The 21,121-nt window shown below is 38.5% G+C and overlaps 1 protein-coding gene across 4 annotated transcripts in view; it reads left to right on the forward strand.

The window, feature by feature from the left end:
• The window catches only part of PIAS1 (protein inhibitor of activated STAT 1), a 117,387-nt gene extending 97,687 nt beyond the window's left edge, over nucleotides 1–19,700 (forward strand). For 3 of the 4 annotated variants that reach the window (XM_025884011.2, XM_073877262.1, XM_025884012.2), the window contains exons 9-14: nucleotides 6,067–6,227; nucleotides 7,979–8,109; nucleotides 8,943–9,123; nucleotides 13,064–13,206; nucleotides 15,033–15,070; nucleotides 15,693–19,700. In XM_025884011.2, the coding sequence (XP_025739796.1) occupies nucleotides 6,067–6,227; nucleotides 7,979–8,109; nucleotides 8,943–9,123; nucleotides 13,064–13,206; nucleotides 15,033–15,070; nucleotides 15,693–15,986 (948 nt within the window). In that variant the 3' untranslated portion in view covers nucleotides 15,987–19,700. The remainder of the gene's footprint in view (nucleotides 1–6,066; nucleotides 6,228–7,978; nucleotides 8,110–8,942; nucleotides 9,124–13,063; nucleotides 13,207–15,032; nucleotides 15,071–15,692) is intronic. The other variant, XM_025884013.2, reaches the window with a different exon arrangement.
• Nucleotides 19,701–21,121: the final 1,421 nt, after the last annotated feature.

Below are 21,121 nucleotides of genomic sequence, written 5' to 3' on the forward strand. Positions count from 1 at the left end.
TTTACAAGTGGCCAACAAACATGGAAGGATGTTCTGCATCGCTAATCACTAAGGAAATGCAAATAAAGCCACATGGGTTATCACTTCATACCCGTCAGGATGGCCACTATCAAAAGAACGAAAGATACCAAGTGTTGGTGAGGATGCAGAGACACTGGAACTCTTATGCCCTTTTGGTGGGAATATAAAATGCTGCAGCCATTGTGGAAAACAGTGTGCAAGTTTCTCCAAAAAAGTAAAAATAGGTTTACCATATTATCCAGCAATTCCTCTTCTGGGTATATATCCAAAAGAATTCAAAGCAGGATCTCAAAGAGAAAATTTGCACAGCCATGTTCATTACAACATTCATAATAGCCAAGAGGTAGAAACAACCCAAATGTATATTGGGCGATGAATGGATAAAGAAAATGTGGAAATACATACAGTGGAATATGATGAGCCGTTTAAAAAGAAAACCCTGTCATATGCCACAACATGGATGAACCTCTAAATCATTCTGATGAGCAAATAAGCCAGTCAAAAACATAAACACTATGATTCCACTCATAAGAAGTGTCTAAAGCAGGGACGCCTGAGTGGCTCAGTTGGTTAAGCGTCTGCCTTGAGCTCAGGTCATGATCCGAGGGTCCTGGGATCGAGTCCCATATTGGGCTCCCTGCTCAGCGGGGAGCCTGCCTCTCTCTCTTCCTCTGCTGCTTCCCCTGCTTATGCTCTCCTTCTCTCTGATAAATAAATTTAAAAAAAGTGTCTGAAGGAGTCAAAATCAAAGAAACAGAAAATAAAAGGTGGTTACCAAGGACTGAGGGAAGGAGGAATTAGTGTTAGTGGGTATCAAGTTTCAGTGTTACAAGATGAAAAAGCTTGAGAAATCTCTTACACAATAATGTGAATATACTTAACACTACTCAACTGCATGCTTAAAAATGGTTAAGGTGGTAAATTTAACGTTACATGTTTTTTACCGCAATAAAAAATATAGGCTGCAGAGTCATGGGGTGGGTGCTTAAGTAACCAGATAAATTTTTTTAAGATTTTATTTCGTTTTTGTGAGAGAGAGAGAGAGAGAAAGCATGAGCATGCGAGAGCACGAGCAGGGGAGAGGGGCAGAGGCAGAAGCAGATTCCCCGCTGAGCAGGGAGCCCGATGCAGGACTCCATCCCAGGACCCTGGGATCAAGACCTGAGCTGAAGGCAGACGCTTAACCCGCTGAGCCACCCAGGCACCCACCAGATAAATGTTGTAACAGATTATGGTGTAAAGGAAGCTGGCATTTTTTTTAACATTTAGGAAAATAGCTCAGAGACCAAGTAAGTGGAAGGTAGGAAGAAGACAAAGATTAAAAAAACAAACAAAACAAAAACTACTTATTCTACCCTCTTTCCCCCTCAAGCCCCTATTTGTGTATTTTCCTCCCCCATGTGATTTCTTGCCATCCCATTCCGTTGTAAAATACCAGTTCGGAGACTATGAGAAATTTAGAAAAGTACAGAAGCTTCATTTTCCATAATCACTGGAAGAAGTCTTGTTTTTCTTCAATCTCCTTTTAAGAAGTGTTTACAGTTCTTTTTTTTTTTTTAAACAAAGGTCCTACCCTCAAGGAGCATACATTCTTTTTTTTTTTTTTTTTAAGATTTTATTCATTTGACAGACACAGCGAGAGAGGGAACACAAGCAGGGGGAGTGGGAGAGGGACAAGCAGGCTTCCCGCCGAGCAGGGAGCCCGAAGCAGGGCTCGATCCCAGGACCCAGGATCATGACCTGAGCCAAAGACAGATGCTTAACAACTGAGCCACCCAGGCACACCAAGAAGTGTTTACAGTTCTAATATATGTGATGTTTATATCATTAGAGGAAGCATTTATTCATATAGATAAGCACTGTACTATAAATCTTGACGTTTTTACTTCTAGAACTAGTTTTGACTTTTATAGTTCAGGTGATGTTTATCTTACTAGAAAATGTTAATCATTTTTTGCCTCTCACACCTCTTAATTTAGTGGGCCATCTTTAATGTTTCTTACCATATCGCCCGTTTCCTCCCTTTTTAGTTGCTGCAGCTTTAGCAGTTCATTTTAAATTGACATCTGCTTTTAAAATTCAGATTATAGAAAAAAAACCTCTCTATATATAATCCATAATTATAGTACTTTTATAGATTTCTATTTGGCTAAAGGGAAAATCCCTTTACAATTATTCTGGAACATCAAAGCAATATATTTTAGGTATTTTTTTATTCTGAAAAGTAAAACTTGGTAATGACAACTCATCTATATATCAAATTTATAGAATAATAAAAGAGATTTGTTCCCTTTGAAATATGTAAATATGACGTCTGACTGTGCATTTGAATTGCCCTTGTTTTGATATACACAGCTCAAAATAAATGAGTTTCTGGGTTTGTGTGCAATTTAGCTAAAGGCAATGAAAATAATTAGAAATGTTTTTGCTCTTTGGGGATTTTTTAGTTCCGATTTATTAAAAATACAGCTGGAAGAGGGGGTGCCTGGGTGGCTCGGTTGGTTGAGTGTCTGACTCTTGGTTTCGGGTCAGGTCATGATCTCAGGGTTGTGAGATCGAGCCCCACATCCCTGCATCCGGCTCCCCACTCAGTAGGGAGTCTGCTTGAGGTCGTGTCACCCCCCCCCCCGTGCACTTTATTTCTCTAACATAAATAAATCTTAAAAAGAACAGCTGGGAGAATGTTTGAGAACCTACTTTGTGAGATACTTTTTCCCCAGACCTGTGAATTTCAATACAAATGACTTGGCATTGGTAGAAGAAAAAAAAATAAATTCCTCGGAAATTTATTTATGAAATATTGATGATGGTAATGAAGAAGTTGTGAAATTATTCTTGATATCACTATTCCTTTCTTTTTACAAGGAAAAAATACATATTGACTTTTTAGGGTCCTTTTGATATAAGCTAGTTCGGGTATTTTCTCCTGCAGCATCCTCAGTTACTAAATAGTACTATTATGTGTTATAGTAAGGTTAGTGTCATTGGAAGACTTGTTTGGGGGCTGTTTTCAGAGTGTTTTGCCAATGATGTAAATACCCACGTGCCCTATAAAGGAAAGAGAGGAATTTAGGATTATAAGATGAAGATGTTTAAAACTCTGCTTTTCTCCTTATCAGGAGAAATCATTGTCCATTTATAGATAAGTGTTTAGGAGTTAGAGATTGTTTTTAAAATCAGGAATATGAGGAGTATTATCACATGACACTTAGTGATTCTTTGAAGCAAAGCATTTCTTTGACAGCTGACAAACAGTGCATTTGGAAGTGAACTTTTCCTATTCTATACCCATTTATAAATGTCTTTCCTTCATCCTTCACGTAGCAGTGTTCCTTAAAGACTCTGGGTAAATTTGTCAGTGTGGGTGATCATACGGGCTTGAGAACAGCTCTCTCACCAAAAAGGTGAGCTGACAAGTGAGGATTAGAGGGAGGAAAGTCTGTGAAATGATTGCTTAGAGAATAACTGCTTTTCAGAGTGTAAGTTCTGTGGCCTATAGCTTGGATTCTGAAACCGACTTTATGTTTTACCTTCTTATGCACTGTCTTCATAAACTATCCAAAGTGGCCTACTAATTCTGCAGTATGTGGACTTTGTCTACAATTACTATATTTGTCTAGGATTTTCCAGTCTGCAGTTTCTCTACTTAGTATTTAAGCATTAGGAAAAATACCTGCTCAGTAGCAATTTCTACTTCACAGGTAAGTTAAGGTCTGTTTAAGATATAAAAATTTAACACCACCAAGCGGTTCATTATTTGGAAAATGTTTCTGGACTAATGCAACGTGTTTTGGCTAATAATAAATATATGATTCTTCTGTTATAAGAACTAGTTTGTTCTTTTTTTGCCTTTTCATCAGGAGCTTGTATACATCAAATCATAAAAATTGAGTAGTAGAAGAGTAAAGGGGAGTGAAGAGTTGTTTAATCTTAATGTGAGCATAGAATGGAAGAAGGACTGAGCTGATACGGGTGTGTCTCCCATTAGCTTACCAAGTGATTTGAGCAGATAATGTTTCTGTACTTTAATTATAATGGGTGACATATATTGAGCACTTACTATATGTCAGGCATATAACATAATTTAACATAACTTAACACATAACATAATTTAAATCCCACAGTCTTATGATGTAGATGGTATTTTTATCCCTGTTTTACAAAGCTGAGGCTCAGGGACGCTATGTGAGATCAGGATTCCCACTGTAAGTAGTGGGGCCAGGATTCAAATCTAGGTAGTCTAACTCCAGAATTCATACTCTGGCCTGCCTCGTAAAGTACCACATGCAGCCCCCACGCTCTCCATGAGTGGTCCCTCCTAGAGCTGCTCAGTGAAGCACAGCCAAAGCTTTTCCAGCCCCCACACACGGCCATCTTCCTGCTCTATAGCACATACATTGCCAAGTGCCAGGGATAAGGGATTGAGTTTGATATATTTCTAGTAGGAGGAGACACACACGTAAACAAGTAGTACATAATCATGCACAGGGTGGAGTTGGGCACACACAGAGAAGGGAGCTGTCCGTTTGCTCTGTGTCTCTCCAGCCCATACTTCTAACACTGTAAGCTGGCATTACTCCCCTCTCAGAAACGTACGGCACAGCCTGGGTCCTGTTTTGTTCTTCATCACTACATCCTGTTGAAGTAAGGAGGAAACAGTGTTACTTTGGAGATAGAAAAAGAGGCCCAGAAAGGTTAAGGGCCTTTCCTAGAGGCACAGTAAATCATTGGTACCAGAACAATTATTTAGGGCTGCAAATGACAGTTAATTTCCTTGGTAGACTTCCTAGGAAATTGCACATTTCCCTGAAATTCTTCTAAGCCAAAATCCTTTTCCTCTTTCTTTCCTCATTTAACTCATATCCTTTTCAAGCCTTTATGTTTTTCAAGCTTGCAAGTATGTGGGAAATCTTTTTCTGGTTAGCAAACAGTGTGGTTATTGAAAGTAGATAACTTCTCTACTGGTTGGCCATTGTTGCCTCCAGGGGGCCCCACAGTGGTCACCCAGCTGCACTCTGTGAGGTCGCCTCCAGGGAAGGAGCTGTGAAGTGACAGCTCTCAGTGCAGCTTCCGTGCCCTGAGCCCAAGGTAGCAGCTCAGGGACCGGATGAACTAGGTTTTGTTTTTCACAGGACAGACTCAACCTCAGGTTAAGCAGCATTTGCAAGGCAAGAAGAGAAAGTCTCATAACATGGTGAAGATGCTAGAGATCTAGGGATGTTTGCCGAATTGTCTGTGATAGTGCCCAGTAAGGGAAGAAAAAGAGAGTGCACACACTTGACTTCCTTCTCAGAGCTGCCATTTGGCAACTCTGCCAAACATCCTGGGGAATACATGCCCTTCATTAAGTTTTCACATGTGAACTACCCTCATTCAGAGATCAGGTTGGATGACTTTATATCTATATCCTGCAGTATTTAATAAGACATCCTTTTTCCATTTTCCAAATCCCTAGTAAAGTGGTTCTTAACTTTTTTGGATCAGAGACTTCTCTGAGAATTTGGTGGGGCGTCTGGGTGGCTCAGTCAGTTAAGCGTCTGCCTTTGGCTCAGGCCTTGATCCCGGGGTCCTGGGATTGAGCCCGGCATTGGACTCTCTGCTGAGCAGGGAGTCTGCTTCTCCCTCTCCCTTTGCCCCTCCCCCCCTTGCTCTCAAGTGAATAAATTTAAAAAATCTTTAAAAAAAGAAGAATTTGGTAAAAGTGCTCTCTCTGGGGAAATGTACAAACTTGTAAAATTTTACATACAATTTTAAGGAGTTCGTGGTTCTTTCCCCCAAAAGCTGATCTATGAGCTTGGGGGCGGGGGAATAACCCTTGCTATAGACTTTCCATAGTCACTATGTTTAATATCTAAAGAAATACTATAATTTTTTAAACATGTAGGTTTCATAGAAAATGTGTTTAATCTTCTTCCATATTGATGAAAAGTAAATATAATATGCTTTAAGTCAGAATACATATACATTGTGTTTCAGGAGATTTTTATCAAAACTTAAATTGAATAACAGTTGTTTAATATTTACTTTTGTCTCCGTCTTTTAAAGCTTGGTAAAATGCGGTTGACAATTCCATGCCGGGCCCTGACATGTTCTCATCTGCAGTGTTTTGATGCAACTCTTTATATTCAGATGAATGAGAAAAAACCAACCTGGGTTTGTCCTGTCTGTGATAAGAAGGCTCCGTATGAACACCTTATTATTGACGGGTATGTTAATTTAAAGTGTTTCCTTATACCTTGGAATGACCGTCTGTTATTTGGATTTGTTATCCATCAGGTTTAGGATGAAAATTCTATAGGTAGTGTTCTGAGTAATATATTTTTAGGATTTTCCTGATTCTAGAAATCAGTACTTTTCAAAGTAAGTAAGTAATATTGTAAGCATTTTTCCTTTTTAAGTTGATGTCCTCCTGTGTGGGAAGCGCATGCTTTACCATCTGTATCTCCTGACTTTTACCATTTGAAGTACCACAGGTTCTAAGTAGGGTATGCTTACATCTATTGCTCACATGAATCCATCTACCCCTAGCCATGCAGACCATATCAGAGAAAGAGTGAAAGCATTGTGAAACTCTGGTTAACTTAAGCTCACCCAAATTGGGCTTTTCAGTGGAAGTTAACCTGTTTTTGCAGATTTTTCTCATGCTTCAGTCATAGTTCATCAAACCTATTCCCCACTGTAAGGGCTGCTAAAACTGATCAGCATGCTGAATAGCAGCTTTCTTGGTTTCTCTGTTTCCTCTGAAATACTTGTCTTTGTCTTTCTTGTCCCCTACAGCATCACATCAATCAGGGTTTTTTTGTGTTTTTGTTTTTTTTAAACACTCCTATGTTTTATCTGTCCTTCTAGACATCTTGGAGTGTTTCTCTAAATGTACCCCTATCCTCTAGCCTCCTTCCTTGTCCTTTTTGCCACTGAACAAAGATAAATTGTGGAAAGAAGGATCTTCTTGATAGTTCCTGTACTCGCCAGCAAAACAGTTAAGGCAACTTATCTACAGCATTTGAAAAAACTCAGGAGTCTGAAGATGTACCATTAGAAAGGGGATATATTTAACAATACAGTGTCACCTGGAGCTTGAAAGATGGCAGACCAATCATGGGAAAAAAGTAAATGTGTCACTTAAATGTTTTATGTTTAATTGTTTAGAAATGACAGTGATAACTAATAAATCTAAATTAAATAATATTTTACCAACGCTGTATATTATATAGCTTTAGATCCCCTCCTCTGTCAGTTGGGATCTTTCTTTATTTTAAAAGCCACACACACACACACACACACACACACATCTATACACACATTTAAAGAAAAAATTGGAAAACAGGAATTAATAAAAGAGCTTTGTGGTGTATTTTCTGATTTTTGTTTTTACAGAATTGTGATTGTACAATATTAGTATTTTTTATCCTTTGGTTTCATTTCAGAATTTGACACTTTGACACATTTTTTTGCAAATCTCACTTCTTAATATCTGCATGATAATTTTCAAGGAGATGTAACATTCAGTACATATTTTTGTATGTATTGCTTCAGTAAGATATGCTTATTGTAGACAGTTTGGATGATGCACAAGAATATAAAGGAGAAAAAGAAATACTGATGATGTGTCCCCGCTCAGAAATAACTGCTGTTTATATACCATTCACACATGGAATTGTATTTTCTTGGCCTCTTCTCACTTTATGTGAATATTTTCCCGTATTATTAAAAATATTTGAAAATCTCATTTTTCATGGTTGTATAAGTTACCTTGTATAAGGTACCATGATCTAAGTAATATTTCCCTAAAATAGGCCTCGATTTTGAGAACAGATATAACTTGTCTGTTCTCCTTTCTTCTTTTTCGTTTATACTTCTACAAAACAGAGGTGGTCTGAATGTTTTTTGAATAGCAATACTTCTAGTCTGTTTTCATTTAGAATGTGATATTCAGAGGACCACGTGTTTTTTGTAGCTTGTTTATGGAGATCCTAAAGTACTGTACAGACTGTGATGAGATACAGTTTAAGGAGGATGGCTCTTGGGCACCTATGAGATCAAAAAAGGAAGTACAGGAAGTCTCTGCCTCTTACAATGGAGTTGATGGTGAGTGCTGGTTTCCAGAAGGGTGGGGTGGTCTCCCTGCTGTTGCATAGCCCTGCTTTTCAGTATTAAAACATAACGTATTCTGGGGGCGCCTGGCTGGCTCAGTCAGCAGAGCATGTGACTCTTGATCTTGGGTTCGTGAGCTTAAGCCTCACGTTGGGTGCAGAGATGACTAAAAAAAAGAATAAACTTTTTAAAAAGTATACATTTCTGAAAAATTCAGTTTATGGGTAGCTCAGTAACTCTTACTAAATTATTGATTAAATGTTCAGAAGTAGTAGAGAACTCTTTAAATTCACTTTGCCAGCTTTTAAATTTTGGGGATACAAGATTAAAAGCAACATAATCTAATAAGTCATTGGTAAGGTCATGCTTTTGAAATGGTATCCTTTTAAATGTTGAAGAGATTTGGTAAAGGTTAGTGAATGTTTCTTATTCATTTATGTTATTTTTCTGGTTTTTAGTATGTTTTTGCTGGAAGGAAGCTGTGACTTTTAAAAAATGTTACCATGCATTTCTTAAGTATCCCAGGTACATATGTAATATATAGTCTTTATCCTCAAACTGCTTTTATTCTGAAGTAGACATACATTTTGATTGTTTGCCCTAATTCAGGATTGTCTTTCAAAAAAACAAAACAAGACAAAAAACCCCTTTAACAACCAATAATAAATAGTAGCTTTAAGCTTAGGGGACCAGAGCTACTACTCTTTGACCCCAGCAGTATTATAAGTCTAAACTGTAATCGATAAACTAATCCATTAGGCACACTGTGGAAGAAAAGAGAGGTGTCATAGGTCTTTTTGCCTTGTGTTTTGATCATTCCCATACAGGATGCTTGAGCTCCACATTGGAGCATCAGGTGGCTTCTCACCACCAGTCCTCAAATAAAAATAAGAAAGTAGAGGTGATTGATTTAACCATAGACAGTTCATCTGATGAAGAGGAAGAAGAGCCGTCTGCCAAGAGGACCTGTCCTTCCCTATCTCCCACATCACCACTAAATAATAAAGGGTAAGTACTGAGACCTTGAAAAGTCACTGTGAAAGTTAATTTTGCAAATACAATTTAAAATATCTGCCAAATAAAATGATTATGCATGATTGTAAAACTTAGTAATCAAAGAATAGATTGGATTTTCCCCAGGTGTGTGATATTCTTGAGGGGCTGGGATAATGCATTAAAGAAGTCCCCTTGGGTACAGTATTTATCATACCAAAAGATATTCTAGTACAGTGGTTCTTAAACTTTGGTGTACAGCAGAATCACCCAGAGGGCTCATTAAGACACACATTGCTCCCCTATTCCCCCATGTCTGATTCAGGAGTAGGGACTGAGAAAATTCGTATCTCTGATCAGTTCTTAGGTAATCTTAATGCCGCTCGTAGGATTTAAAACATTTACTCAAACTGGAAATATATGCTGTAAGATTAATCCTGAGTTGAGTCTTTCAAATAGAAAACAGAGGAAGACAAGAGGAATGCTTTAAACCTGCCTCGGAGGGCGCCTGGGTGGCTCAGTCGGTTAAGCGACTGCCTTCGGCTCAGGTCATGATCCCAGGGTCCTGGGATGGAGTCCCACATCGGGCTCCCTGTTCAGCGGGGAACCTGCTTCTCCCTCTCCCTCTGCCTGCCACTCCCCCTGCTTGTGCTCTTCTCTCTCTGACAAATAAATAAATAAAATCTTAAAAAAAACACCAAAAAACAAAAAACCTGCCTAGGAGTGTGTGAGATTGGCAGTGAAAGAAGTCAGAGCCTGAAGTTGCAGGGCACAATGCCTTCTGTTTTGCCAGCTCATTTCCCATATTTCCCATTAGTCTCCTATCAGTAATAAATGTACCTTGGTTATGCTTCAGTTCAGTTTAGCAAACACTGTTATCTACTTGAGGTAAAACACCCTGTGCCTAACATGGATGGTAATAAAATGAGTAAGTACAGTCCTAACCTTAAAGGTTTAGCATTTTGTGGAGGATGGTAAAACAAGTAGCCAGCTCTAGCTGTATTCTTAAAATAGACTCAGCCTCATGAGACATATCGGGGGTTCTCAACAAAAAGACTTCATGTTTTGCTGAGGCACAGTTGTAGCACACTAAAGGTAAATCTAGAAATAGGTGTGCCCCTTTTTAGGTATGTATCAGGAGAATGATGTAGCCCTTTGGAACTGATTAGGAGCGATTCAAAAAATCTCCTGCCTGAAGAAAGAATGTTAAGTGAGAGAAGGAAGGTCCACAGAAGGCATTGTTGCAAGATTTCAAGGTTCAAGAGGGAAAGTTAACACCAGACCAAGAGCAAGCATTTTTATGCTTGGAGTGAAATAATTTTCAGGTTTGAGACTGAGGAGATAAAAGATCTGTTTGAGAATATTTGTAATCACTTGAAAGGTAAAGTTGCAATAGTAAAAGCATAATAGTGATAAATGTATCTCACTTGTTAAAAACTTTGTTTCAGGAATCTTCATAATACAATCAGATCTGTTACACAGGTTGGTATTTTCACTCTAGAGTAGCTTAGCAAACATCAGACAGCAATAAAGACATTAATAGCAGTATCATTATTCTAAAAAAGAATGAATTATTTAAACACTAATTCTACTTTAAATCCTACTTTATGAAGACTTACCTCTGATGAAAGCCTACCTTGATGTCTGCTGCCCAACAAGCCTGACCTTGTTACTACACCAACTTATTTTATAAATCTGAGTGGGAGAAAAAGAAAAGTCAAATGGCCAAAAGCTGGTGTAGTTAAAACAGATATCGATAGAATCTTGATTCAAGATGTTTTATATATCAAACCATACTATGACCAAATACACATTATCACATTATTTCTTTAAATGCCATAATTGCAACATTAAAAGATATTTCATAAATCTCTGGGTGTGTAAATACTTTGTGGATTAAAAGCACCATTATGTTTAAGTTAGTTCTACTCTTGAGAATATCTATAGTAGTCACATATGTATGTGTGGGCTGTGTGGTAATTTTGCTCTCTTGACTGTACATTTTTCCTTAAGAGAAACTTTTGAGTGTTTAAAAATCTAATATTTCAATTCTTTGGATATTTGCTTTGCTGTTTTTCCAAAAATAGATGTGTTTATTATGTTTAGAAAATTACATTAGGTGCATTAACTACTTCCTGAGCTTCCCAGTGACCAAGTAAACCCAGATACAGTATTTACAAATGTCAGACCTTTCTCTGTTTTTGGATAAAAACAAGCAGCCTGAAAGTTTATGGCATTTTTAGAAGGATAACACCATATTCAACACTAGTGGCCATCTTACAATAATGACTATCCAATAAATAAAAACCCGAACCCTAAGCATATTGTATTTGTTATTGTGCAGTGTAAAGGTGGAAATGCATTTTCAGAATATTATCACAAAATTGAAAGGAAAGTTGCCAGCCAGGAATTAGAGACAAACATTAGTAAATGTAATACAATTTGCTGTCTTCAGCCGCCAAGGGTTTAGCATTCATCCAGAAGTTTCGTTTCCTGTTTGGTATACCAAGATGTTTTCAAAGGCTAGCATTTCATCTGCTTTCTTCTCTCTTGTAATCCCTTAGGCATTGTCAGAGGAGACAGCTAATGGAAAATGGTACTTTTTATAGATGTAAGAGGTTTAATTAATTAAGTTTCCATTAGACAAAACATTTTTATGAGGCAGATGAGAGTATATTTTATGCTTCATATTTCATTCATGAAACTGTGGTAGATGATCATAAGTAGAACTCTATTCCTAGAAATCCAGCCTTGGCCTCTTTTGAAATATTCTGATCTTGCATTGCACCATTGAAATTGTATCTCCACACCCAAGTACTTTATATGAAGTTTTACAAGCAAAAAACAGCCTCTTTATACCTCCTTTTCTCTTTATTTTCCAAAACTTACATGCCTGTTAGCCTCTTCTATGGTTGGGATAGGACATGACCCTTATGTTTGCACTCAATTTTTCCTTTTCTTTTTCATTTCTTTCTCACACCTTTTTGCTTTTTACTTAATTTTTTTGTCAAAAAAAAAAAATTTCGGGACGCCGGAGTAGCATAGTCAGTTAAGCATCCGACTCTTGCTTTAGCTCAGGTTATGATGTTGGAATCATGAGATCGAGCCTCCATCGGGCTCCACACTCAGCATGGAGTCTGCTTGGGATTCTCTCTCCCTCTGCCCCTCCCCCATGCTCATTCGCTCATGCACTCTCTCTGGAATAAATAAATAAATCTTTTTTAAAAAGAAAAGAAGATTTAACTTCTCCATTACTTAAACATTTCATGCTGTTCTTCCAGAATCCCTTTTTTTGTCCCCCCCCACCGCCCCCCGCAACAGTTCTGTACTCCCTTTAAAACCTTTCCACCACCTGTTCATTTTGGAGCATCTCTTCTTGTCTCGCTGCCTTCGTTCATTCAGCAGGCCTTGTATGCAAACAGTGTGCTGATGAGTGTGCGGGGCATTAGGAATACCAGGATAAACAGTTCCTTGTCTCTGTTCCATAAAGCTTACAAGTCTGGGGGCCAGCTGTTAACTCTACTGCTCAGATTGCTACCGTCCCCCAGGCTCGTCTATATGTGTTTTCTTTGCGAGGACGTACCTATACTTTTTACAAGAAAACACTCAGTGCTTATTTTTAAAAGGTTTCAGAATCTCAGCTGCTATAGATATCTTCCGCTCATTTCTCACTGAAGTGGCTCAGCCGTGCATTCCAAAAGTGTAGATGAGACAGCATGCAATTTATGAATGTTGGATACACCGTTGCACCCATCCATTTCTCCTTACAGCCCCTGCAAAGTGCTGCTGTATATGCAGATTATTTCCTAGTAGTAGTCTAAATTATATATTGCTTTGCTTGTCTTTTTATTTTCAGCACAAAAGCTAGGACTCATTTTGTGAGATACAGTCCCTTTGTTAAACCTAAAAGTTCAGCTAACTCATGAAAATTATGCGAACCTTTTCCTTCTTCTAGCATATTAAGTCTTCCACATCAAGCGTCTCCGGTGTCCCGCACCCCAAGCCTCCCTGCTGTAGACACAAGCTACATTAATACTTCCCTCATCCAAGACTACAGGCACCCTTTCCACATGACACCCATGCCTTATGACCTACAAGGTGAGTCACTGGTCCTTCTCTGTTGTCACATAGCATTATAAATACCTTTCATCTACATAGTCTTCCTCTGGGTGAGTCTAAGGAAGAATGGAAAGATTGATAAAATGGGGGCTTGGGCCTAGGGAACTGGGAGAAATATATACTGTGGTCATAAATAGAGATCCAGTTTTTTTTTTTTGCTTGGACCTTCATCAGTAGCCAGTGTTTTACTACCAGTGGTGAATGTCATGTGATGATCTTTAGGTTTTGTGAGCTTCAAAATAGTCTGCAAGTTGTTTGGGCGTGACTTTTAGTATGTTGCTTTGAATTTTAATATTTATGAAAATTATTCTTTGTTCCCTGAATCCAGTTATAATGCAACAGGCATTGTGGGTAACTCTGTTGTATTATCTTTAAAGTAGTGCTGAATTGAGACATTGGAAAGTTTTAATTTTTGTTCCAGTGAACCTGATTCTTCCTTTTAAAAGTAGTTTGAAATGTCAGTGTACTCAATGCACAATGTATTTTGAGTTGATAATGATTATTTACATTATCAAAAAATTATTAGTTTTTCTTCTGTATCTTTATAATTTAATAATTTGTATATCTAGGGACATTTTTATTCCAAAAAAGCTATATATGCTCATTGTAGAAAATTAAAAAAAAAAATTAAAATGGAAGTTTTCCTCCACCCCTCCCCTACAGAAAAAGCCAGGGCCAAGAATCCAGTGTAAGGATTCTTGGAAGCTGAGATAGTTGAGTAGATTCTTAGTGATTGTTAGGAAGACCCTATTTGAGCTCAGTCCAATAGAACCTTCTGCAGTGAGGGAAATGTTGTAATTTACAGTGGCCATTAGCCACATAAGGTTATTGAGCATTTGAAACATGGCTAGTGTGATTGAAGAACTGAGTTTTTCATTTTACTTCATCTTAATAAGTTTAGATACCCACATCATATGGCTAAGTGCAACCCTGTTTCTCACTTAGGCTACTGCCCAATCTCACTATCATGAACCACAGTGCTATCCATTTTGCAGGTCCTCATGTTATAATCTGTTCTTGTGTAGATAGTGGATGGATCCCCAAAGTGTTTGTGTTGTTGTCATATTTTTCGCTACATCTGCTTGTTGTCCTTTCCGCCAAGTTGAGACCTCATAATAAGGCATTTTATTCACATGGGTTTTCTTGTTCTTCATTACATTACACATTGAGTGATACAGACAAGAGTGGGAATTAGAAGGGGCAGCTTGCATTGACTCCCTGGCAGCCAGGAATCAGAGCTGGTCCTTCTGTGATGCACCACCCCAGCAACCAGACACCCCTCAGATCTCTTTCCCCCCCTCTTGCCACTGGAGGGTCTCTGAGTTAGAATCTGGTACAGATAGTGGCGAGCAGGCAAATTTGAGAAAGAAAAAAAACCTGTGCTACAGCTTAACTTCCTCCTACATAAAACTTTTCTCACCCACAAAATGTAGCTAGAAATAATGACCTACCTCATAGGCGCTTGTGAGGAGTAAATTAGAGTAGTTTGAAATGTTACTTAAGAGGAGTCGATGAGAACATTAAGTGAAAAGTGCTCTGTCAGTTTAAGGGATCAGTGTTGGATCCAACAGGGCAGCAGTGGCCCAGATCCCACAAATGGAGTTACAAGGAAGGCAAATCATGGCTTGGACTTCAGCCTTGGTAATCTAGAGATGGGAGGGATGTACAACATTCAGCTCCACTCTTCTTGTTTAAATTCTAAATGAATTTAGAATTAGCATTTTATTTGTTTCTGCAGTATTGGGGGCATTAGGGAGGGATTTTTCTTTTGTTTTTCAAAACTAAAATGATCTTTTTTCTCACAGGATTAGATTTCTTTCCTTTCTTATCAGGAGACAATCAGGTATGTTATATGAAAAAAATGCTGTTGTTTTAATTGCACATTAGCATATTTATAAGTATAATATGTAGCTGAGAGAGAAGATAAATTTCTTAGGAAATTCAGAGTAGCCCTACTCATTATTGTTAAGGTTTTAAGAATTTATATAAAAATCCCCTTGTTTCTACTGTGTCTGAGTATATAGTAGGAACAGTATCTATTTGTTGGTTTCCAGTACTTTTTTATGAAGAAACAGGGCAGTAAGTCAGTTGACAAATTCTTGGCCAAATATCTCCATAAGAGAAAGAGGGTGGGTTGTCTTCTTTCCTGCTGCTTCTGAGCATATGCCTCTTTGGAAATAGAATTTTGAGAATTGTTTGCATTACAAATTAAAACAAAAAAAACTATCAATTTTATTTTGGTATTCCCCCCAGTTTAACATACAAGAATGTCTCTCAAGATCAAGGTTGTGATCATTACATAAGGCCATCTGATTTTGTGAAATATTTTATTAGGTATCTCAGACGTAGCAGCTATGCAGTAATATTACATTGAGGACTCTGTTCTGCTGAGAAGAAGGTTTATGAATTAGAACTGATGGGTTTTGTGTCTTCTGTTCCCCGTCCCCCCCCCCCCCCACCGCCAGCATTATAACACCTCCCTCCTGGCTGCCGCCGCCGCAGCAGTGTCAGATGATCAAGACCTCTTACACTCGTCTCGGTTTTTCCCGTATACCTCCTCGCAGATGTTTCTCGATCAGTTAAGCGCAGGAGGCAGCACTTCTCTGCCGGCCACCAATGGCAGCAGTAGCGGCAGTAACAGCAGCCTCGTGTCCTCCAACAGCCTGCGGGACAGCCATAGCCACAGTGTCGCCAACAGGAGCGGCTCGGACACGGCCTCCATCTTCGGCATCATACCAGACATTATTTCATTGGACTGATTCCCTTCCCCCTGCTGCTCCCACCCCCACCCCAGATTAAATGAACTTGGCAGAAAGAAGAGAACTTTGTGCTATGTTTTACCTTATTCTGTTTAGAAAAGTACACAAGCGTGTTTTTTTCCTTTTTTTAGGGAAAAAATTAAAAGAAATGTACAGAGAACAAAACTATATTTTCAGTTTTACTTTTGTATATAAATCTAAGACTGCCTGTCTGATAAAACACTTGTAAAAAACAAAAAAAAAAAAAAAAGGAAAGAAAAGAAAAAAAAAAAAACACCAGTACCCACAAACCACCTTCAGTTCATTTTTTTCCTGGATTCTGAAGATTTTTTTTTTTCATCATTTGTCCTATGGTTTTGGTTTTATTTTACTTCAATGGCATTATTTTATTTGCAATAACAGAAAAGGAATTGCATGTATGAAGTTTTAAATTGTGGGCTTTTCTTTGTTGTGGGGAGGGGCCTGGGGGGATAGTTTTCATTTCCATTTTCTAAAAAGGACAGACTTGGATTCTGTTTGTGTGTGTGCATATTATATCCAGCCTTAAGTTATAAATCTCATCTGTCCCACTGCATTCCCTGTGTATTTTCAGGACCTAGCTCGTGGGGGTGTGTGTTCAGTGTGTGTGTCTGTGTATATTTTTCCATTGTTAACTGTTCCTTCTCCTCCCAAGTTTGCATTCAGTTGATAAATCAGTTGCCTGCTTCTTTCAAAGTGCTTTGAAGGTCTTGAACTCACATATGAGCATCTTTATTGATATCCCAATTGCATGTTCTCCATCACATATTCTCTCTTATTTGCTAGATACCCCCTGAGAATATGTTTTAGAGATTTGGAGTAAAGCTGTCTGGATAAGGAATAGGCTTGGCAGACCTGTGAATAATACACTTTAGTTCTTTCTTCTAAATTTGGATTGCCAGTATTATGTACTTAAACCAAGTCTGTGAACACCTGCCTTTTTGGCCACAGGGTAACAAGTTTTCATGTAAGATCTTCATGCCAAAGTAGGAAGTAAAAATAGCTTAGAAAGCCATGTTGGGTGTCTTGTGCAGCTGACAGAGGTAAGGTTACATCACCTCGAAAAAGAAAGAAAGTCAATTATCCTAAAAGTAAATTCTCTTGGGAAAATACAGTGCACCACACATGTCAATCTAGAAATCCACTATGTGATAAACAGTTGAAATGCAAAATAGGCTTGATCCTTGGTCATTTTTACTCTCTGGATCTGAGTGTACTTCTTTTCTCAGCCTAGCTATCTTGTTTGTTTTATTTTTTTCTTCACCTTTTAAAGAGAAGCATGACATAGGAAAGTCGATTTTTTTCCCCCCTAGAATTCATGGATCAGTCTGATCTATTTATTCATAATGGAACATGTAAATATAGTGAGAACTATTTTTCAGGAGATGAATGTGGGTTGGAGGGAAGGAAGGTGGTTCTACTTGTGTTCCAAAATCCTCTTTAGAGAAGGTGTCACGTTCTTCAGGGAGCACCTGAGGGTGTGGAAAGTATCTTCTAGCTGATGGAGAGGCTTAGGCGGTTTAACAGAAAAGATACAAAGAAGGAAGGGGCATAACAATTACCAGTTTCCCAGCCTGGATTTTTCTGTCACAACTGTTCGGGTTCTCAGAGTTGTTCTCAGAGTTGATGAAGGACCACCTTAGTGTATAAAAGTGTTGTTCCAACCTTGTGGTGGTAACAAGTGACCTACTTTTTCCAGGTAGAATTCAAGATGGCTGTATCTTCAGTTGTATGATAAAATTAGCGGTTCACATGACTGTGTGGCATCTAAAAATAATATGTTTTTACAGCATCTCTCTGCCACTAAATTGTTGACTTGAATTTTGAAAAACAAGTTGGTGTTGATATGTATATGTGTGTGTGTATATATATGTATTTATAGACAAGTGTGAGTGACACGTGAGTTATATAGTCTTCCCCAACGCATGTGTATTCCACACATACATGGCTGAGTTATAGTCACTAAACAATTTGCAATAAAAACAAAAGATTCATTGTCAGTGAAAACAGGAATTAGTTAAGCTTTTTAATGAAATCTGCTATTATGGTGAGTAAACTCTTTAAGAACTCTCATAGCTATATTAACTTAGGCTAATATTTAATGGTACCATAATTTGTGTCTAAATTCAGATTGGGATAGAAATCACTCCACTTGTGGGGTGTTGTCTTACTTCACACTGTAATAGGAAACATTTCTATTAATTCAGCTACCTAAAATGAATAGTTTTCTGTATTCTTTTTTTGTTTTTCTGTCATTGTTAGTGGTCTCAAAATTCTGATCAATAACTTTGTGTATGATGCTGAATTCCAAACTCTGAATGATCCAGTTGAAAACCCATCCCTCTCCTTTCTTCAGCCCAGTTTTGGGGATGGTGAGTTTCCTTCAGTGTCCTGCATTATACCAACCTAAGGGAAGAACAGGTAATAGGGAGAAAGAAATGTCTGTCTAGTGGCTTTGGTCATGTCTCCATAGGAGAAACGAACCATTCGATTGTCTTCTGATGTTCATTCCACTCTAAGGAGCTTGTTTCTTTGGAAAGTTGTTGACTTTCCAAAGTGTTGCATGAGTGGTAGCTATCACTCTGTTGGTCTTATGGTCGATACTAGTCAATCAGACTGTCATGATCTGTACTAGTTACTGGTAGAGTCATGCACTGCACTGTTCTAAGTTAAAAGAAGTGCATAGTCATTTCATCTGTTTTTTCCTTAGCCTACCCTCACTCCCCCACCCACACCAACACTGACATGCTGTCTGTGGACAAATAGCGATTCTCAGTCTTTTGGCAAGCTGCCACCATCCTTGCCTTGGTCTTTCATAATAGGGTGTGCATATGATTGTGTTTCTGTACGGGACTCTGGGTGTGTGTATACACGCACACATCTTTGATAAAATAGCTGTTTGACTTAGCAGGGTTGAAGTGGCTTTTAATTATTTTTGTGGGCATTATTGGACACCTCTTTTTAAAACAATCTGAACCTTAACCATACCACACTTGGCTGACTAATTTATTTTGAGCATTAAAATTTTTCTTCTGTTAATTTAGATATTATCAAATTTCTGTATCATTACTGACTTAAGAAAGATTGCACTTAAGCTTCTGATAAATGTGATTACTTGGCAGATTTTCCTTAGAGTCAAATGTCTGAAACTGAATGAAAATATATACCAATTTTAAATGAACTAATTGTGGAAAGAACATTTTTAAACAATTCCAAGTTTAAATACATAAGATACTTCAAGATATTCAGGACTTTAAAGCACATTTAAAATTATTTTAGCAAGAATTTTGTTTTATCAATACATGTTGAATTGTTTTTTAATTGAAAAAAAAAACAAACACAAAGCTTAGATTTCAGAAAGAGGGAGGGAGAAGAGCTGGTGGTCCCAGAGTGTGCTGCTGTTAATTGTTTAATTAACAAAGGGGAAATGTATATAAACAGATATAAAAGTTACCATAAATTCCATGAACTTAAATCTGTGATTCATTGCCTTAAAACTTTCTCTTAGAATTTCCATACCGCATGCCAAACCAGTAAAATGGCTTTTAAAAATGTATAGTAGACCCATGTCAGTTTGTATAAAAGTACCAAGTGAAAATATTTATTACATGCATTGGAAAAAAATTGTTTACCTATTGAATGTTACCTGTTTATGTAGAGCTCTTTAGATGTAATAAAAGAAAAGCCTTCAGTTAATTTGTCTTCTGTAAAATAATACTGCGGGTATTCAAGGGACAGTCCCTATGAGAAAAATGATAATGCTTTGTGCTTCCAAAGCACCTTTCATCCAGAGATTTCAAAGCATAGCGATTAATTTTCTTGCAACTTGCTTTGAGGTAAGTAATGCATATACGGCCATCGTTCCCCTTTCTTTCTGAAATATGGCAAGCTTTGTACTGAACCATAGCATCTGTTTAGTTTTAAATCTGTTTAGTAATCTGCAGTTTGAGTGCTAAGAGCAGTGTGGCCTTTTTTGTAAACAACTCTAGGTGCTAAGTAAGCCAACTGGAATTTCAGGAATGAATGAGAAACCTGGACTTGGGGTAGTATAAAAAGCCTTTCCTGGGGCAGAGGTTTACATCAGAACGTGTCACAGGATCTTAAAATCCTAGCTACCAAACACCCTTAATTAGGAGCACTGAGTCAGTGAAGATGAGCCCCAGGTTCTAGTGACCGCTCCACACCACTTAGGTGCTTTTGGCAAGCTATACTTCAGATTCCTGTTTGGCAAATGAGATTAATAAAACTTGCTTTAAAACCATCCTGGGACCATTCAGTGATAGAGACATTTAAAAATCTTTGAGGGAAGGTACCCTTGTTTATTATTCTGGCCCAGAACTTCCTTTTCCTGTCCCATCTAACTCCTAGGTATCTACTGTCTCAGCTGTGGTATTCCAGATCAGCTGTGCAGGACTTGTCCATGATGAGTCAAAAGGAGACATGGGGGCAAGCCCCTTGATCTTTCCCTGAAAGTGAAATACAGCCGTTCTCTATGGGATGCCAGAGGGGCCTCAGGTAATGAAGTTTAAGCACCAGTGTGCCCTGCCCCCGCGTGGCCTCTAAAAGGGTCCAAGGAGCGAGTAGCCCTGGCAATTTTGTATTTCTATTCACGTATTCTTGAAAGAAGGCCATCCAATAGTATATGCCTCAGACCGCACAAAATCTGGATGTGCCCCTGCACTGTGTGAAGCTGGGCTCCCCCAGCTAGATGGTCACGACCTCACCTGCTTGGTGTTTGGGCCATTTACTGCCTGCCCCCTTCTACAGCTTCTAGGAGTTCCTGCCCGCCCCTACTGGCAGTTAACGCCGCTGGGGAAATGAACGTCTCTCTTTTCTGAGGACCTTGGTTGGGTCTGAAAGCCACAGCATCGTGACATAATTGCAGATTATCTGGTCTGCACTGATCTGTCCCCTGCAGTTTCCCTGGTGCTTAGCCTTAGAGGAGACGCACCTCCCTCTTGATTTGGCTTTCTTTTGCTTGAGCCACTAAGGCACCATTAAACAAAGCCACAGCCCAGAGCCCAATTTTGAGACATTTTAAAAGGATGAAAATCTCTGAACTTGGAGCTCTGGCCTCCCCCTGCTCAACGTGCTGGTGTGTGACTCCAGCTCTTTTT

The sequence above is a fragment of the Callorhinus ursinus genome, unplaced genomic scaffold (assembly GCF_003265705.2).
Source record: "Callorhinus ursinus isolate GAN/ISIS: 27379988/994484 unplaced genomic scaffold, GSC_fseal_2.0 scaffold25, whole genome shotgun sequence".
Taxonomy (NCBI): Eukaryota; Metazoa; Chordata; class Mammalia; order Carnivora; family Otariidae; genus Callorhinus; species Callorhinus ursinus.